Here is a 20,334-nt window from a genome sequence, read left to right on the forward strand (position 1 = left end):
TAAAAAAAAAAAAAAGAAAAAAAAAAAAAAAGAAAAACACCAGACTAATAGTGACTTGCAAGATAAGAAAATTAAACTTCTGTAAGTTACTGCAAATCAGTAGATGCCAGATGCAAATGTAGCAAATAAGGACAGAAGAATAAAAAGGAATTGTGCCATAAATGGAAATATGAACTATTTGGACTCCAGATATTTATGCTTTTTACAATAAAATACTATGCTTTTTAAAATAAAAATAATCCCACTAAAAGGAACTCACCTGAAAGGATATGAAGTGGCCAACTAACTGATGAAGTCGACATTAATAAATTTTCTGTTCTACTCACAAAATCATGAATTTATAACAGAATCATCAATATTTATATATTGCTTTTAGATTTTTTTTTCTCAAAGGCCGCAAGTTTTTCTAGAAACTAAGTATCATATCAAGTGAAAAGATACTTTAGCTGACTTTTCTTTGTAGGTGCTTAATGGCTAATTGCATTTCCAAGATAAATGAAATCATCACCCAAAGATGGAAATGTTTTCCGTTCCTAACTGGATTACTGGAAAGGATGTACTCAAAAGTATCAAGTAAAATGAGAATGTTACTTGCCATAATAGTAACATTGAAGCAGTTGCTAAAGCTAATGGAATTCTTAAGTGTCCTAATTAGATAGGATGATGTTCATCTAAGAGGAAAAGGTTACCCAGACTTTTTTTTCCTTGAAAACATACAAAAGAGACTACATGGAGACATATGAAAAGTTCTGAGATTAGATCCAGGAAGATTTCTTACCAGAAAGAATCTTCAGCTTATGCCCTGAAAACTTTGAGAAAGGGAAAAAAAAAAATTCTGGACAAGCCATTCTATGGTTATCATGATAGATTGAAAACCCAAACATGTTTTAGTATACTAATAAACTGTAGACAACATAGGCATCTTTCATTAGGGGACTAAGTAACTCAAGTTACTTTCTTTCTACATCACCTGCAATAGGCATAATAATGACTCCAAAAGGTATCCACATGATAATACAAAGAATCCGACTACAGTAGCTTCTGGTAAAGACTACAGATAGAATTAACCTATCTATTCCTGACATATAATGAACATAATACTTGTTTAGAAATAAGTATATCAAAGCTCAAAGAACCGTGAGTCATATATCATTCTAGATAAGTGGTACTTTTATATAAAAAATTAAAGATTAATATGAAAAACGAGCTAAATTTCAGAGATAACTATTTTATGATTTGGTAAGGTTTAGAAGTTACTATAACTTCTTAAAATTTTTCTTAAAATTATCTTTAAGTCAAATTTGATTTCTTTTGAAAGAAAAGATTTAATGAAATGTTTATTGTTTTACACATCTAATGTTGTATTCCAATATAGTTATATTTTTCCATAAAATAAATGATGTGAAAAATGATATATGACATATTTAAAATATAAAAGAAGATGTCAGTTGAGGAATTGCTTGCAGAATACTGGCCTGTAAGAAAATATGTGGCGCATTTTCTTAATGATTGATGTGGGAGGACTCAGCCCACTGTGGGTGGTGCCATCCCCAAGCAAGTCTGGGCTGTATAAGAAAGCAGGCTGCACCTGAGCCTGACAGTAAGCTGATTCCTCCATGGTCCCAACTCAGTTCCTATCTCCAGCATCCCTCCTTGAGCTCCTGCCTTGACTCCCCTGGTATACAGTAACTTGTAAGCCTTGTACAGTAACCTGTCAGCAAAATATGCTCTTTCCTTCCCAAATTGGTTTCCATCAGTGTTTATCACAGCCACAGTGAAGCAAATTAGGACACAGGACCCCATTTCTTATGTTGTTTCCTTCAAGGTACATAGTAGCTGTCTTCTTTATTATCCTATCATCAGTGGGTAGAAGATATTTGGAAGGTCTATCTTTTGATTTATCCAACCCATTTTTTCTCTTTGTGTGTCTCTTATGCAGACTGTTTTCATTATGACTTAATTTTAGAAGGTTACATATTTAGGCATATTATTTTTTGTTAGTATTTAAATGGTATAAACTAATCTAAAAGTGTTATAAGCTAAATTGTGTTACAATTTCTAATTATTTTCACTAGGATTTCTTATGTGTTTCTTTACATATAATAAAACTTAGTATAATATAATTAAAAAATAACTATCTTGATTTTTTTCATAAAGTCTTAAAATCTCCTTTCCTTTAAAGATGTAATATTGGGTTATTCTCTTTAGATATTTTGTTTCCAAGAACTAATTTCCAATGTTCAAATCATCTAGTTAAAATGAACTGTTATCATGAGGCATTAAAAATACTTGGCTCTTTAGTAAAAAAAAAAAAAAAGTTGATAGTAACCCTGGAATATTTTATTTCACAATTAAGAGAAAGATATTAATTAAAGAGAATTCATTTGTCCTTCAAGAGCAAGTATACGTCTTGAATTTGCTCTGATGACCATATAGGTTTCAATGCCTCCCCCCTCCACTTCTGCTTTCATTAGGTTGAGTCTTTACTCTTTTTGGTTAAGGCATCATTCCTGTTTATGTTTTCAAAGAATCCACTTTTGTTTTATTGATTCATTCTATTGATTTTTTTCATTCTATTGATGTTTTGTTTCACTCTGAACTTCATTATTTCTTTATTTTTTGCCTTCAATTAACATTTGTTCTCTTCCTCCCTCCCTCTCTTTTCCTCCCTCATTCCTTCCTTCCCTCCCTCTCTCTCTTTCTCTTTTTTGTTGGACATTGAGGATTGTGGTGAATCATTAAGTTACTTGACATCTTGCTGACATTTTAAATATAAGTACTTACAGCCAAAACATTCTGTCTTTGAAGTGCTATCATGGTGTTTTGTTGCATAGGTTCTTATGCACTGTTTCCAAGTTTATTTCATTTCTAGGAATAGTTAAAATTTCCACATTCAATGACCTAATTTTTTAAAACTGGTTTGCTTAGTCTCTATATGTTTGTGTAGCTTCTATTGATTTCTGGTTTCATTCTGTTATGAGGTGATTGAAGAAACTATTTTTTTTAAAAGGAATGATTACATATTCTAATACACTTTTCATATTTCTTTGATTTCTAAAAACAGTTAAATTATCTTCCTTATTTTTTCAATGATTTAATTCATTCAAAAGCATATTATTCAGCCTTCATGTGTTTGTGTAGCTTCTATTGATTTCTGGTTTCATTCTCTTATGAGGTCATAGAAGAAAAATTTTTTTTTAAAAAAGAAACTATTACAGAATTTTTTTTTAAGTGTAGCTTTTTGGCCTCAAATGTGGTGCATTTTGGAGAAAATTCTACATGATTCTGAAAAGAGTTTTTGACTTATTATTTTATTTTACTTTTTTTAGGAGATGAGGCATAGTAGATGCTGAGGAGCATCTGGCTCTCTCAATCTGTGTTGACCTTCCTCTGTCATATACTGTCAGCCATTTACTTAGTGAGGAAGCAAGTTTTCATTTGCGTGACTTTCCATTGCCATTTCTCATGCTTTTGCTTAAAATCCTGCAGATATTTTCAGTGTAATGAAAAAAATACAAATTCTTATTTTTAACCTATTATTTCTATATAGGCCTAAGAATCCTATCTCTTTCTCACCTTAGCCACTTCTGACCTCTCTATAAGTCTGAATGTCAGCTATTTTCTGATACATTGACTTAGAACTACATAGGTATTTTTGAGGCCTGTCACTTTATTTTAAAATTATAAATAGTAAAATAATGTTCCCATTCCTCTTAATTGCACCATCAATTCTATTTCATTTGAATGAACATTTTAAATAATGTAGTTGTTTTCATTACAGGACATTTTTTTCATCCCACATTAGAATGTAAATTGCATGAGAACAGAGAAATTTTTTATTTTGATCATATAAAAGATTTGGCCAGTTTGTGGTGTTTTGAAGTATTCAGTAAATATTTACTGAATGAATGAATGCAAGATCAAAATTTATTAAGATATTTTGTTAATAATACCTCAAATCATCAATTAAAGACTACAAATATATATATACATATATATATATATGTATGTATATATATATGTGTGTGTGTATATATATATATACATATATATATATTCACACACACACAATTATCTAGTAGTAAATATTCATGCATGTTAAATATGTAGTTCATGTAAATTTATTGGTTACTGAAGACCCAACCCAGGGTTTTAAGAATTTTAAGTATAGATTTGACTATTCAAACATTCTTGTTTGAATTTTAATTCTGTGACTCTTTGTATAGAGATGGTATAGAGCTTGGTTTGTGAGAAATATTAAAAGCCAAGGAATACTTACTTTGGCTTTGCTGAATGTTCTGAGTTGCTGTTGTCTTTGATACCAAAAGTTTGAGTCAAAGCTAATATTTCCTGGAGCCAAAGGAAACTTGACAGTAAAAATTGTGTAATGTATGGGATCTTCCTACATATTTTTTTCTAAGCATTCTGAAATGTTAATATATAATGTTTTATTCATTAGTATATAAAATCAGGTCATGCTGTTCTTTCAGTCAGAAGAATTATAAATATTGGGAAGCACCACTTGTTAGCTACATTTTGACAGTAATATATGTGGGGACATCTTCATGCAGATGGGGAACATCGAGGAGGTTTGGGTTGTGGAACAGTTGGAGGGTGGATTGGGAGGGGAATAAAATCTGGAGTACAAAAAATTAAATAAATAAATAAAAGATTAAATAAAAAATAAAAATAAAACAATGAAATATTAGTATGTAGTTTTAAATTTGAGTAAAGCTGAGTTTTGGTACAATCATGATTTTTGTAACTTTAATTTTTTTCAACACTTTTTTTTAATATTTATTTATTTATCTTATATATGTTAGTACACTGTCATTCTCCTCTGATGAGAGGAGGTCATTGGATCCCATTACAGTGAGCCACCATGTGGTTGCTAGGAATTGAACTCAGAACCTCTGGAAGAGCAGCCAGTGTTCTTAACTGCTGAGCCATCTCTCCAGACCTCAACAATATTTTTAATGATGGTTCTTAAACGCTTTAACCTCCCTTTTAGCCCACCACCCACCAGAAGTAGTGGGAAAGAAAGGAAATGGGAGGTGAACCTGTTTAAAGCAACTCCAGTCTGTGTTGTCTGGAAATCGTCAGTTCATTTCACAGGTCAAGCTGCAGCTTGATGCACTTGCAAATACTTCACGGATTCACCAGCAGTTCAGTTCAGTAGAGTCAGGATAGCAAACAGGAGTCAGCAGTGGTGGCACTACGAAGCAGAGACAGCCAGGCCTCAGCCTCTGCTCCAGCCAGCAGGATGGATCAGGAGGAATATCAGAAGTTCTCCTTGACTGTGCTTTTCTCAGTTAAGCAAAGATCAGCGAAGACAAATCCCCTAAAGCTGGAGTTCTAGGTTTTTGTTAGCTGCCCTTGGGGTGCTGGGGATTGAACCTAGGTCCTATGGAAGAACAGCCAGTGCTGCCCTTAACTAGTGAGCCATCACTCTAAACCGAAACATATATTTCTGATTGAAGGTTGTATTACATTTTATTTTCAGACTCCTCATGATTTAGTTTTTTGTTTGTTTTTCATTGGTTATTGTATTTGTAGTCAATATCTTTTTAAGTCATTGCCCTTCATTTAGTTAAAGCTATTTTTGCTAGTAGCCAGCATAACAATCATTTAATAAAAATACATTAAGTAGCCTATTGTGTCAAGAACAAAATAGAAATTGTTTCAGTATTTATGGTTAGAGGTAGTAAAGATTATATATGTAATGAAGGTTTGTTGAACATCTGGCTGCTAAAGAAGTAGGGCTTCTTTAAATGTTGTGTAATATGGCAGACTGTAGAAATAAATACAGTGGTTACTTAGCAAACTAGAGGAAAGAAGAGATCACCTGTGAGTTTAAGCTTGAATGATAATGTAGAACTTCAAAGGGTTGGGAAAGTTGTTTTGGGCGGTGAAAAGATATAAAGAAATGCTTAGAAAGTAAGACCTAACAAATCAGTTTGTATTACTCTGTACTGTATTTTATCTTGAAAGATGTTTATCTCCAAGCATCAGTATACCTTGAAGGGTCAAACATACAGTGGACACTATCTAGTTATTTGGAGAGGATATTTATATGTGCATGTGCTGGTGTATGCATGAATGCATATGTGTGCTTGTGGAGGCTAGAGGATCCTTGACCGGCTGCCGTATCTCAGGCACTGTCTACTATTTTTTGATTTCTTTTGAGTCTGGAGCTCACCATGTAGACTGACCAGCAAGCCCCATTGATAAGCCTATTTCTGCCTCCCTGTACTGAGGTTGCAACCACTGCCAATTCTTTTTTTTTTTTTTTTTTTTTTGGTTTTTCAAGACAGGGTTTCTCTGTGTAGCCCGAGCTGTCCTGGATCTCACTCTGTAGACCAGATCTCACTCTGTAGACCAGGCTGGCCTCGAACTCAGAAATCCGCCTGCCTCTGCCTCCCAAGTGCTGGGATTAAAGGCGTGCGCCACCACCGCCCGGCTACCAATTCTTTTTTAACTTATGTTCTGGAAGCTTTAACTACAGTTATCATCATTGTGAGGCATTCCTTTTACTGACTGAAATATTGCAATAAACCAACATTAATGTTGCAGGTAATATTTAAAAACGGCGCCCAGTCCAGCTTGTTCCCAGATAGCCGCCATTTTCCCGAAGGTCCGGCTATCTATAAACACCGGTCCTGGCACCCACAAGACCCCACCGTGATGGCTGGCGCTGCCAATCCACCACGCTGTCCATAATGCTTGGCTGAGCCCAGACCATTCACGCTATGACTGTGGTACCCGGTAGAAATGAGACTCTTAATGCTTAAAGATTATCCAATATTTATATATTTGGAAACGCTCAATTAACAAGATGCCCACACAATTAGAATTGTTAACCCAATTAACTAACCTAGATATGAATAAGTACCTGAGACTGCTAAAGACATGCAGGCATCTGCAGCCATCTTCTCTCCTCCTCCACCTACTTCGTCTTTGTCTTCTCTCCTTCTCTCCTCCCGACTCCTCACTCGCCTACCACTCATACAGCCCAATCGCCAAGCTTTATGCAAGCGTAGTAGGAAAATATCCTGCTACACATTGAATGTTTTTAAATTAGACTGTGACATAGTTGGATTTGTAGTCCAGTCATACACTGTTCTGGACTTTAAAGAGACTATTTGGAAGCTGGGCTTGGTGTCTCATAAATAAAATTCCAGCACTTTGAAGCAGGAGGATTGTTATGAGTTCAGTGATAAAATGAGCTTACATGGTGAGTTCTAGACCAGCCTGTCTTAACTCCTCTCCCACACTAAATATAAAAGAATATTTGGAAATTGCAATATTCCTTTACAGTACTACTTTTGTGATCTGTACATACAAATGAAGCTGACATAACTGTAGAGTAATATTTGTTTCTTTCGGAATAATTAATAACTGCCTATTCTGTAAATGTACGTAAACATCTAATAAATGACTGATTTTATTGCTACACTCTGATATATCTTGAATCTACCACTTAAAGTTGTGTGTTTTTATATAAGCCCATTTGAAGTCTAGATTTTTCATTTCTAAAATAGTGGGTATGGTCATTAGGAATAATTAGAATAACCTATCTAAAGAAGTTACCCAGTAGCCTTCACTTCATGATTTTTATTTGTTTTTATTAATCTCTATAACTTACTTGTGTGATATTACTCACCTTACCTAATAGATTTGGCAGTAGAAATCAGAGCTATCTCGTTTCTTCAGTAGTATATTTATTTGTAAGTGGTAGCAAAGCTAGTATTTTAACCTTGGCTCCTTTCTCCAAGCCCAACACTTGAAATATGCATTACAAATTACACTTCATGGGTGAGTGGTCAAGTGGGCTGAATGATGAGTAGAAGAAATGAATTAAAACTCAGGAGCAGTCTCAGGCATTTCATGGCCTGCTTATGCCTCCAGGTCCAAGAGACGGATCTGTGGACTTTTGTCTAAAAGAGCACGTAGACATAATAGACACGTGTATACTATGTTTTATTTTATTTTTTAAAATATAGCGATTAAGGTGTAACTGTCATATACGTATTTTAAAGTGATAATTAGGTAGGTTTAGCATGTGAAACCATAATCACAACCAACAAGTGTCCATCTGTAGCTATCACTTCCAAAGGCATCTGTGTTCCCATGCTTCTTCATTTCTCTCTTCTAGCTTCCCCAGATCAGTTCCGCAGATCAGTTTCTGTATTGCACTTTCTTATGTCAGTGCAGCCGTGCTGTATCTGTTCTCTTTTATCTGCTGTCCTTCATTCAACATGATTATTTTTTATATTATTCTGTTGTTACATTTCAGAATTTATATTTTGCATATCTTTATATCTTTGTATTATGCTTTTTTTATAAACACAGTTTTGTTTGTGGACATTTGAGTTGGTTTTATAATTCATGTTCCAAAAAATAAGATTGTTTTGTGTGTACATTTTTATATGAATATGTATTTTTTCCTTGAGTGAACCATTAAAGGCATATATGCTAAATACTATGTTAAGTGTATGTTGTTTAAGTAATTCATGTTCAAAAAAATGAGGTTGTTTTGTGTGTACATTTTTATATGAATATGTATTTTTTTCCTTGAGTGAACCATTAAAGGCATATATGCCAAATAATATGTTAAGTGTATGTTGTTTAACTTTTTTAAAGTTGGAAAATTTTTGTAGAGACTATCTTCACTATTTTACACTTCTGTTCTTACTATGTATGAATTACCTTTTCTCCAAGTACTCATCAACATTTGGAATGGATTATTTTATTTGAATTTAAAAACTTTTCCACTTTTAAATTGTTACTTTATCATAGTTTCAATTTCCCAGTGAAAGCTTAGGTTGTCTGTGTCTGTGTGTATCCCTCTTTTGTGTGTGTGTGCCTGTTTTTCTTGGTGAAAAGCGTCTTCAAATCTTTTGCTTCTTTTTAAAGTTAACTTCTTGTTTTGTTACTTTATTTACAAAATGCATTATTCTGATGACAAATATTTTATGTTTCCAATATAAGTGTTTCTGCTAGTCTGAGGATCTCTCTACATTCTTAACCATTTCTTAAAATTGTAGGTGTTTTGACACTATATTTTTTTTTCTGAGATTATAGTTACACCATTTTTTAATTCCTTTCCTCCCTCTAAACTCTACTATATCCTCCCATCTTTAGTTCTTTCTCAAATTCATGCTTCTTTTTCTTTAGTTGACACACACACAAACACACCAGTATTTTAGGAGTCATTTATATTTCCTTTACAATGACTCATGCTCCTTCTTTATTTTAGGTTGGACAGTTGGCTTTTAAAGGAATGAAGAGACTCAATAGAATCCAGTCTATAGTATTTGAGACAGCCTACAACACCAATGAAAACATGCTGATCTGTGCTCCTACTGGAGCTGGGAAGACCAATATTGCCATGCTTACTGTCTTACATGAAATCCGCCAACATTTTCAACAAGGTGTTATTAAAAAGAATGAGTTTAAGGTAAGAATTTACAAATCTGACTTTTTTTAGAGTTATAGAAGGTAAAATAAGCTTTTAGTTCTATGCAACCTGGGGATTCTCGAAGATATTTATTATAGTAGAAGTTGTATAAAGAATGCTGCTTGATTGACTTCATTGCTATAAAGGCAGTCCTTCTATTCTGAAAATCCCAGTACCCTTAGAGAAAAGCATGAAATTATGTTCCGCTTGGAAGCAGAGTCTACTTTCTAAATAATGAGGAAGTGTAAACAAGTATCATATTGTCCTTTTATTTAAAGGGCAATATTTTATTTATTTAAATAACCATGTCCTTAATCCACCAAAGATAAGTACTTTCCATATGTCATTATTAACATTTTTCACAGGAAATAGCTAGAATCATATTTCACGATAAATTGTGGCTTCTTTTGGCTACTGTGAAATAAATGGTATTGTAGTTTTTGCTCATTCATCAAACAAATGTTTGTTTGGTATAGATTGTGTATGTTGCTCCAATGAAAGCTTTGGCAGCTGAAATGACAAATTACTTCAGCAAACGTCTTGAGCCACTGGGCATTGTTGTGAAAGAATTAACTGGAGATATGCAGTTGTCAAAAAGTGAAATTTTACGAACTCAGGTATGTTGTTCAACAACATCAGTTTATGATGTTCATTTTTAAAGCAATGAAAATTATTGTACCACTGAATTTTAAGAAACAGTAGAAACAATCAGCTTATTTCTGATCACATTTGCACAAAAATAATTTTTAATGTTGTTTTGTCATTTGATAGCCTTGTTCAGATTCTTTTCATATGAATGCTATTTCATAGCATAGACTTTATGTCTCTGGACAGTTTTTACATTAGAGAGTCAGAATGTGTATAAGATTGTAGCTGAATTTTAAGAGGAATCACTACAGAGATCTTGAAGTAATCATACTAGACTTTTAGCCTATTAAGGATAGCTTAACATATAAGAAGAAATTATAGACATTTTTTTTCAAGTGCGAATGTGTTAATGTTCTATATGTAGACCTGTATTAAGTAAAATGAATAATAAAGGTATTCAACATTTAGTTTCTACTTTTAAAGATTGTGTATTATGACTTAGTAGGAAAAGTAGATATGGAATTATAACCAGGTTAATGTTGATAGTTGTAATCCATTAGCATGGAAATATTTATTTTTTGATTGATATAGTTGATTATTAAGCTGTATAACTTTTCTCCGTTTAGTTTGTTGCTATTTCTTATGTTTTAGATGCTTGTGACCACGCCAGAAAAATGGGATGTAGTAACAAGAAAGAGTGTTGGGGATGTTGCTCTTTCCCAAATTGTAAAACTCTTGATTCTTGATGAAGTTCACTTGCTGCATGAAGACAGAGGCCCGGTGCTAGAAAGCATAGTTGCAAGAACCTTACGGCAGGTAAGACACAGTTACCAACTTCAAAGCTTCGCTGGTCTCTTGTGTGTCTCTTTCCCACTCCAGCTTCCTCTTCCTGACATCACAGCACTTTTCCTGACATTACAGCACTTTTCCCTACAATGAAATGCCATCCTTCATGCTGAACTTCTTTCCTCTCCTAAGAGACACCCCTTGAGCCACCATCAGTATCATAGCTATAAGTAGTACACTCTTTTCCCTCGAGTTCCTTGCCTTCCTTGGACACCATTCTTTTCACTCTGTAAATTGTCCCTTTTTTGTTTCCAGTGTCTTCACTTTTTCCTTTCATGGAGCATTGTCTCCAGCTTAAAAACTTGTATTTAACAAATGTTGTAGTTTACAAATATTACTTCAAATACTTAGTACAGTTGTATTTTTCTTCTCAACTTTTGGAAATGCTAATCTGTATTGACTACATACCTTTTATTTTCCAACTATAAACAGATGGTGATTGCTTGAATGTAACCGTGAATAATATGTTTTATAGGTTCACTAGTTACTAAATGGTTGTTTCAATATTAATATTTAACATATAATATTAATAAATATATAATGCTTAATAAATTTTGATATTTAAAATTATCAAATTATATTTTATATTTAATTTTTTTCTTGTATAACATCACAAGTAAGTACTGTATTTATATCATTTATCCCATTCATCTTGTCCCACCAACTCCTCTTGTGCCTCCTCTATCCCTCTCAATTCATGTATTCTTTCTCTTTAATTGCCATTGATACACATAGACATAAAAGCACAGCCTACTGAGTTCATTTAGTGTTGATTACATGTATATGTTCTTAGGACTAAAAATATAGAATTGGATAGCAAATTGGGACATTTATCCCCGGGGAAGACTGATTCTCCCATTCTTTCAAATTTTCTTTATTTTAACATATCTGTATATCCATAATGAGTTCTCTTAGAAAAGGGAATTTTAAATCTAAATGTGAAAATTATTTTCATCTACATACATCTGAGATAGTTAGCATGAATGTAATTTTAACTGTAATTTTAGTGCATCAGAATTTTGACTTCATTTGAAGTCAGATATGGAATCTTCCATTCATGTCATCATGTTGGCACTCAAAATGTTTCACATTTTAGAGCAATTTGTTTTTTCAGGTTAGGTTTGCTCACCTGCCACACGTGTGTGTGTGTGTGTGTGTGTGTGTGTGTGTGTGTGTGTATATACATGTGTACATATATGCGTGTATATATGTATGTGCGTGTGTATATGTATGTGCATGTATGTGTGTGTACATATGTTTGTACGTATGTGCATGCAAGCATGTGTGTGTATGTGTACGTGTGTACGTATGTGCATGCTTGCGTGCATGTGTGTGTACGTATGTGTATGTGTGTGCGTGCATGCGTGCGCGCACGTGTGTGTGTTTGTGTGTGTGTGTGTGTGTGTATGTGTGTATGTGTCGCATACACATCCATGTCCGTGATGATATCTGACCATGCTTGGGTTCCTAGCTGTCTCCATATAACAGTGCTTTTATATTTTCCCTTCACTTGCATATGCCACTGTGCTCCCCTTAATTTCCAGGCCAAATATTTTCTTTTCCTTAAAATTCTCCTCTAATTTAATATTAAGTTTTATAGTTCACATATGAAATATCTCTACTGTAAATATATTTAAAATTTTCACATAAAAGAGAAATACAAAATTTCTAAAGTTTTTAAAATAGAGTTTTTCCATAAATGGACCATAAATTTCTGGACAGTTTAGTGATTTTATTTTATTTTAAAATATCTTGATGCACTTAAAAATTATATCATAGTTTGAATAAGAATGGCCCCCATAGAATCATTTATATGCGTGTGTAGTTATCAAGGAGTGGCACTACATGAGAAGTATTAGGTGTTGGACTAAGTATAGCTTTGTTGAAGGAATTGTGTCATTGGGGTGGGATTTAAGGTTTCAGAAGTCAAGCCAGACACAGTGTATCTCATGCTGCTGCCTGCACATTGGATGTAGAACTCTCAGCAACTTCTCCAGCAACTACATGCTGTCCATGATGATAATAGACTAAACCTTTGAAACCGTAAGCCTAAATCAATTAAAATGCTTCGTCTTATAAGAGTTGCCTTCATCAAGGTTTCTTTTCATAGCAGTACAACAGACTAAAACAATATTGGAATCTCTTTTCTTATTATAACTACATCATTTCTTCCTCCCTCCAAACACTATCCTAGATTCCCACACCTTGCTCACTTTTAAATTCATGCCCTCTTTTTCTTTATTGTTGTTGTTGTGTATTTATTTCTAAGTGGATAAATACAACCTGATACATATAATGTTATGTATGTACATGTATATGTGTGTTTTTGTATGTGTGTGTATGTATGTGTGTGTGTGTGTATGTATGTATGTATGTATGTATGTAAGTTTTTAGTGATGACCATTTTGTATTGGATAAGCAGTTGGTGTACTTTCTCCTGGGGTTGACTTATTCTTTAACCCTCTGCATTCCTTAGTAGTATGTAGTTAATTGTCTAAGATTGAAGCTTGTGAGCATCTCCTTTTCACATTAACATATGTATTGGTGTTATCCTTGATAGGTCATTTTTAGGCAGTCATGTTGCCATTTTATGGATATAGTTTCTCACAGTTCTAAGAGACTCAATCTCAAAGAAAAGTCCCTCTGGCTGGCTAGCCGGTGCCCTTGCCACTAGGGCCAACTCTACTGTGCTGCCGAGGAGAGGTGTGGCTCCACTCTCTAGCTGGTGGTGGGGTAGGATCAACTCTTTGGCTGTCTTGTGCCTTGAGTCCAGCTCTCTCCCATGCTGCCCACACAATGAATGGAGTCAGTATTCCAGGGTGCTACCTCCAGTGAGGGAGTGGGGCCAGTTCTGTATAGCTCTACAACTCAACATGGCCCCAGGAGGAAGCCCAGATGAGGGACATCTGCCTGGTGGTAACATGTAGAAATTATTAAAAATCCTGACTTTTGGTTATTGAGTTCCCGGATGAAAGACACATACACAGCCTTTATATTTACATTATGTCTTAAGCAGCACAGTAGCTGGGTAGCTGTCTACCCTCCATGCTGTTAGAATCTACTTTTCTATAGATAATCCTGAGTTATTACTTATTATTTTCTATGTTCCATCTGGACTGCTCTTAACTCCAATTGAGCAGCCCTCAGGGCCACTTTTTTTGTGGCTCAGCTAACCCATGGCAGCTTCTCCCTTCTCCTCTCATGTACCTTCTCCTTCTTCCTCTTCCTGACCACAAGTCCACAAAACCTAAATACCACCTGCCCAGGAATTGACTGTTGAATCTTTATTTATTAATCACAGTTAACTGGGGCCAGGGTTATTCAGTGTCTTACTTTCAGACTCTCTTGTCTTTGGGACAACCACTCTAGGGGGCCCCAAATTAGCATTAGAATATAAGCACCATTAAGCCAACCCACTACCATAACACAGACATCTACACAGACCACTGCTACTGCAGGACCTGGACATGATCTATGGGCCAGGACCTCACCATGGCCTCAGGTGGCATAGCAAACTACTAACATCAAGCAGTTCATCAATACCCTCAAGTATCTAGTTCAGCCTCCTTCCGCTGTGCACATACCATTCTGCTTCACATTCTCTTCTATTTCCTAACCACTTATATGCTCATCTTAGTGGTGACCAGAGCCTCTAAGTGTCTTCCATGAACTATCTGGCAGGGATCATCTTGACTGGGTGTGGATTGTCTTAGCCATGTTCCACCTGAGTCAAGCCCTGTGTGAGTTGTCTTGGGCATGCTCTGCCACTAAGAGTTTATTCTAAGAGTTTATTTTAAAGTAGAAGTAAAAATGTAGAGAAGTATAGAAAGCGTGTAAAAATAACCTAAATCTGTATTTCTGTTAGATTGAAGAAAGACTATGAAGGGAAAATGAAGGGGAGTATGATTTGGAAGCATGTACTTTTGTATTTTATTTCTGGAAATCTAGTTTGTGGAAACAAACAGTAGCATAAGCTCAAAGAAATATGAATTCCATAAACAAGACTGAGCCTGTCTTAGGTCATTCTGACAAGAATGCCTTCCTTACCCATCATGGAATATGCATTATCAAAAGACTTATGTCTTAGGTTGGGAAGGCTCTGTGCAGAATCTTAACTGTCCTTGGCTTGCCAACCTGTTAATTTAATAACCCTGCCTAGGGGTCCATTTTCAGTTTCAAGTCATGTACTTCGGCTGCTAACATGTTGATGTTGTTAAAGACAAACTTTAACACGATGGACAAGAATGAAAAGTATTCCCAGGACAAAAAGGGCTAGCATGACCAAGATATATATACCATTGAAGCTGTCTTTTAAAAATCAGAATTTGGAGAACAGCCAGAATGTTCTGCAGCATTAGAAATGATTCAATAAATTGCATTCAGTTTCTCCAACAACATACTACATTGGAGGCTTAAAAAAAAAATGAGGCACATGAACTGAAATTCGAAGATACCCACATTACATTCTGTATTGGAACAGGAGTCTGTCCTGTTTGTAGAACAAGCTAATTTCTTAGAAAAAGAAAAAGAGCATGGTATATATTTACATTCATTCACTGTTTCATTTGATGAACTCTAACCATATGCTTGCTAACTACTTCAAAGCACTATGAATTTAGTGGTAAAGAAAATAAAGTTCTTGAATATATTTGGTTTTAATCAGGCATAGAGTGAGGTACGTCTGTGACAGCAGTTGCAGGAAGCTCGGATGGAATGGAGGAGAATTTATGATGTGTCACATTTTAACATTTCAATATGTAAATATGCATACAGTAGTACACCTACATAAAGTTCAGAAACCTTATAGCTGAATGTGCTATATAAAGTCAAGTTTTATCTAATTCAGCTTCAGAATAGCTTCAACGATGCATGTAGTTGTGACACAGAAGACACATAAAAGGTCTGTAACTGCCTCTGCTCTCTCCACAATCTGTCTTCCTCCAACACCTATTTGTGCCCCAAATTTTACACCCAAGAGTTTGAATAAAAGGTTTCAGGTTATCTTTTACATCAAAGGTAATGATTTTGATCCTGATTTTATTTTTTATACTTTATGCCTTGATATTAGAAAATTGGTGACATTTTCACAGAGCCATGATGCGTGAACACATGCAGTCCAGATTTATTTTTTAGCGAATAACCTTATGAGTCGAGTCCATCAAGTTAAAAGCATTTCACAGATGAGGGCTTTCTTGCAATTGTAGAGTTTAAATGCTGAGCAGATGTTATCTACACATTGTTAGAGGAGTGTGGTTATATGTTCACATTATAGTAATTTAACTAGCCTGACTTTTTGCTTTGCATAGTGGCAGGAAGTGGCATGAGGTTTGCCTTCAGTCCTTTCTGTGACTTGGTTGTACTACATGTAGTTTGTTCTAGAGAACATACCAACCTACAACATTATCCCACTATCTTCATAATGTTACCAATTTTCAGTTGTTTTCTACACTTTGTAATCCTAAGAAAACTATCCAGATTTCTTAGGTAGATATTAAAATTTACTAAAGTCTGGTCATCTTATTTTGACGGCTACCAATCTGTCAGCTACTATGTGTTCCAGACAATTGAAAGTATTTTATTTTTTCCTTACTTTATAGCACATTAACCCTGCATTCTAGCTTTAAGTCAACTTTCTTGAGATGGAATGAGAGGAGTTTTTTGTTTTGCTTTGTTTTGTTTGTTTTCCTCTCTGTGTGCAATTAAGGCTTGTAAATGATATTTTACTCAGTTACTTTATTCTTAGTCACATTGTGCGAACATTCACTAAAAAATACTGTTCTATTGAACCTGTCACATACTACTTGTTTAATTAAAATCATTATTCTGCTTTCTACATACTGAAAGATGCCTGAAATAAACATATATGTTCCCTCTGTTTATGCTTTGTACATTTTTAGCATTTATCAATGCTTAATAATCATAAAACTAGCTATGCTTCATTCTTTAAATTTCTATATTTCCCACTAGGTTTTATTCTCCTTAATGTAAATGTATCTTTGATTCTATATATTTCTGAAGTGCTAATGTAGAGATCATAACACTTGGTATTAAAAACCATGTTTCTGTTTGTTCCTTGTGATTATCAAATGTTTCCAGTAGATGGTAGTGTTTCACATAATACTGAACCATGAGTCATGGTAATGTGAGTGGTGCTGGAAGCTATTCAGTGTAACTTCTGGTAGAAATTAAATGCTAGATACAGACTACATTCATGGCACACTTGGCATGTTAAGATGTTAAGATAAATATATAAGAAATTATAAATTATTGCAATTAACAACAATAAACTAATGCTGTTCCTTAACTTTTTTCAGCAAGGAGACAGAATGTCCAAATGTAAATTTTATGAGCTAGTAATCATAAAAGTTTACTATAGAAAGAAAGCCTTATCAGCACTGTTCTCACCAAACACCCTAGAAAGTTAACCTCCTAGTTTCTGGGGTAAAGATAAAGAAGAATCTAAGATTTTTTTTAGTGAAACTAAGTCCATGTTTGATATTTTTTTCTATGTGCAACAGTTTTCAACCAATGCCTGTGGGAAAAAATATAGGCTGCAGCGGTGGTGGAGTCCCTGGTGGGTTTCCACGCTGCGGCGGGTCCCACATCTGGAGGAACATCTGGGGTTCCTACAGCCTGGAGGCTTTGGCGGCGGCAGGCCCCAATGACACGAGGAAGTGTTTGGTTCCAAAAGGGTTTATTGTCATGGTGGATGGTGGATGAATCTGGAAGTACCCCGTAAAACGCAGGGCAGTCCCGAGTTATATAGGGAGGGAGAAAGGGGGAGGATCTGGGGAGGCATGCTTAATTTGCTCCGCCCTCTGGCCTTCATTAGTATGTAAATCCCTAGGACCTGAGGCCTCTAGTCACACCCTCTACCTGTGCACTTTGGGAGGGGCTGTAATGGCTGGCCTATGTACATGACTGAACAATGTAGTTCTATGGAGGTGAGACTGCTTGTCAGGACTCTGGGTTCTGGGGGCACGCCGAACTCCTGCCGGTTCTCAAGTAGAGTCTCGGAGTTCTAGGCCCATGCCCAGCCATGAACCAGGATACTCTTACTCAGTCACACAAATGCCATCTGTTTTTGATCCTCACATTTATGTTTCAAGTAATCTCTATGAGTCTGTGTTGTACTCAGTACTGTATTATCTGATTACTGCAGATTATGCAATCAAGCATTATAGGTGGCTAGATGGTTCTGGAATTATGAAGGTATCCATAAGGTTCTGCTTTGCTTATTTCATCTTATCTCTAAAACTGAATAATCTTAACAACATTGACTTTGATAACGATATTGTAACAACGTAGTGATCTATGTTTATTACCAAATATATGGATTATTCTGACCATCCTTTGATTTTATTCCTTTACACATAATATAGTCAGAATTTAATGTTTGCTTGTTTGTTTTGAGGAATTTTAGTAATTTATTTTTAGACAATTGTGAGTACAAACCCATGGCCAGTACATATCAGGCCAGAAGATAAGAGAAGTATTGGTTTCTGAAGAGAACCAAGAGTCTCCAATAAAGGAGACTTTATTTGGAAACTCTTACTGGGACTTGAGAATGGTTAAATATTTTAGTCAGGAATCTGTTTGACTATAAGACTCAGAGGGAGGAGCTAACCTGTGTTGTAAACAGAGAAGAATCTTACAAGAAGTCTTCCAACTCTCTACCAGGGATCTAAGTTTGCAGCTCCAGTTTTTGAAATTTAATAAATTAATTTCATTGTTATAAAGCTCGTACAGCTATTTAATGTCAATTCCATAAGTTCTAATGATAGTAAATAAGAAATATAGTGTGTGTTGGGGGAACGATAATACATGGTCTTAAGCATGCTAAGCAAGTAATCCACCTGAGTCATATCTTGGGCCTATATATCTTATGCCTGCACTTTCAGACGATCCACTGTAATTTTTAGTAGCTCATATTGATAGGATACATGATAGGTTATTCTGAGTTTTTTTTGTTTTGATTAATTTACTTAAATTTCATTTAATTAAATAAATTCCTTTTAAAATTACCCATACAGGTTGAATCAACACAGAGTATGATAAGAATTCTTGGATTATCTGCAACTTTACCCAACTACCTTGATGTTGCTACATTTTTGCATGTTAACCCCTACATTGGACTTTTCTACTTTGATGGCCGTTTTCGACCTGTACCTCTTGGACAGACATTTTTAGGGATTAAAAGTACAAATAAGGTAAGAGTTCATTTTGATAGTTGTACTTCTAAAAGAAATATTTTTATTGCCTTATTGTTAAATACAAAATTGAGGTTAAATGCTATCCAGCATCATTTCTGTAACACACAAGTATGTCTTTAAATGAAGTCAGGCACATGCCTCAGTGTTGATAGTAAAGTCTTCCTACAGAAGTTCTAGTGGTAGGTAACAGTATTTCAACATATATTTTGTAATTTTAGCTGTTAAAACCTTTACAAAGTTATTTTAGTTTAATTGAAGGGCATTGTAAAATAATAAAATCTGTAATCAAGTCAGTAATATATATTTTGATACAATATTCATTTAAAATAAGGAATAATTGCAATTGAAAAGTAATCTCATATTAGCAGCCAATAGGGGAGAATTGTGCTCAAGAAAATATATTTTAATTATTATCTTAATTATGTATATAAACAATATTTTTAATATTCTATATAATGCCTTAAAGTAGTCAGTCTTTTAATGGTACCATCATTTTGCCATTTGTAGTATTGGTGTTCTTACTACTGTTTTCTAATAATGTAAGTAGTAAAATTTATTCTATTCTACTCCTATTCTTCCTTAGATAAAATAGCTTTAGGATAATATTCAAAGTTCTTTTGACTTCTTTTTTAAAAAAGAACAAATTAAAATTGTATAACATTAGGCTAAACTTGGCTTTTCATTAATTACATTAGATTTTCTAAAGAACAAGTTTATTAGTAAAACAGTCATTTTTGCCTCATACCGTTAAAATATTGGATGAACACTCAGTAAATGAATGTTTAATTTATGCATATAAATGCTGGTGCCTGAGGAGGCTAGGGTTTTTGGATCAGACTGTAGCTGCAGCTGACATGGGTGTTGACAACTAAGTCCTCAACAAAAATTGTAAATGATCTCAAACACTATGGCTAACACTCAGTTATTGTTATTGCAACAAATAATGTGCAGAGGCTGCATGGTATAAAAGTAAGGTATTGGGTGTGGACACATGGCTCAGTAGTTAGTGGGCTTGCAGCAGCCACATAAATGTCTAGTAAACCTGGTCTCCTGCCTATAATCCTGTCATATAGTCTACAAGCTGGACAAGACTAGCTACATGGGTGAGCTCTGGATTCAAGTGAGAAACCCTGCCTCAGTATCTACAGTGAAGAGTAATCTAGGAAGACACCTAATGTTAACTTCTACTTCTACATGCACATACATACAAATTTACATGCACAAACA

The 20,334-nt window shown here is 34.7% G+C and overlaps 1 protein-coding gene across 2 annotated transcripts in view; it reads left to right on the forward strand.

Moving 5' to 3' along the window:
• Ascc3 (activating signal cointegrator 1 complex subunit 3) overlaps positions 1-20,334 on the forward strand; it is a 266,934-nt gene that overhangs the window by 56,894 nt on the left and 189,706 nt on the right. For both annotated transcript variants that reach the window (XM_028773626.1, XM_028773627.1), the window contains exons 9-12: positions 9,260-9,460; positions 9,937-10,077; positions 10,700-10,864; positions 18,928-19,104. In XM_028773626.1, the coding sequence (XP_028629459.1) occupies positions 9,260-9,460; positions 9,937-10,077; positions 10,700-10,864; positions 18,928-19,104 (684 nt within the window). The remainder of the gene's footprint in view (positions 1-9,259; positions 9,461-9,936; positions 10,078-10,699; positions 10,865-18,927; positions 19,105-20,334) is intronic.

The sequence above is a fragment of the Grammomys surdaster genome, unplaced genomic scaffold (genome assembly GCF_004785775.1).
Source record: "Grammomys surdaster isolate TR1022 unplaced genomic scaffold, NIH_TR_1.0 232, whole genome shotgun sequence".
Lineage (NCBI taxonomy): Eukaryota > Metazoa > Chordata > Mammalia > Rodentia > Muridae > Grammomys > Grammomys surdaster.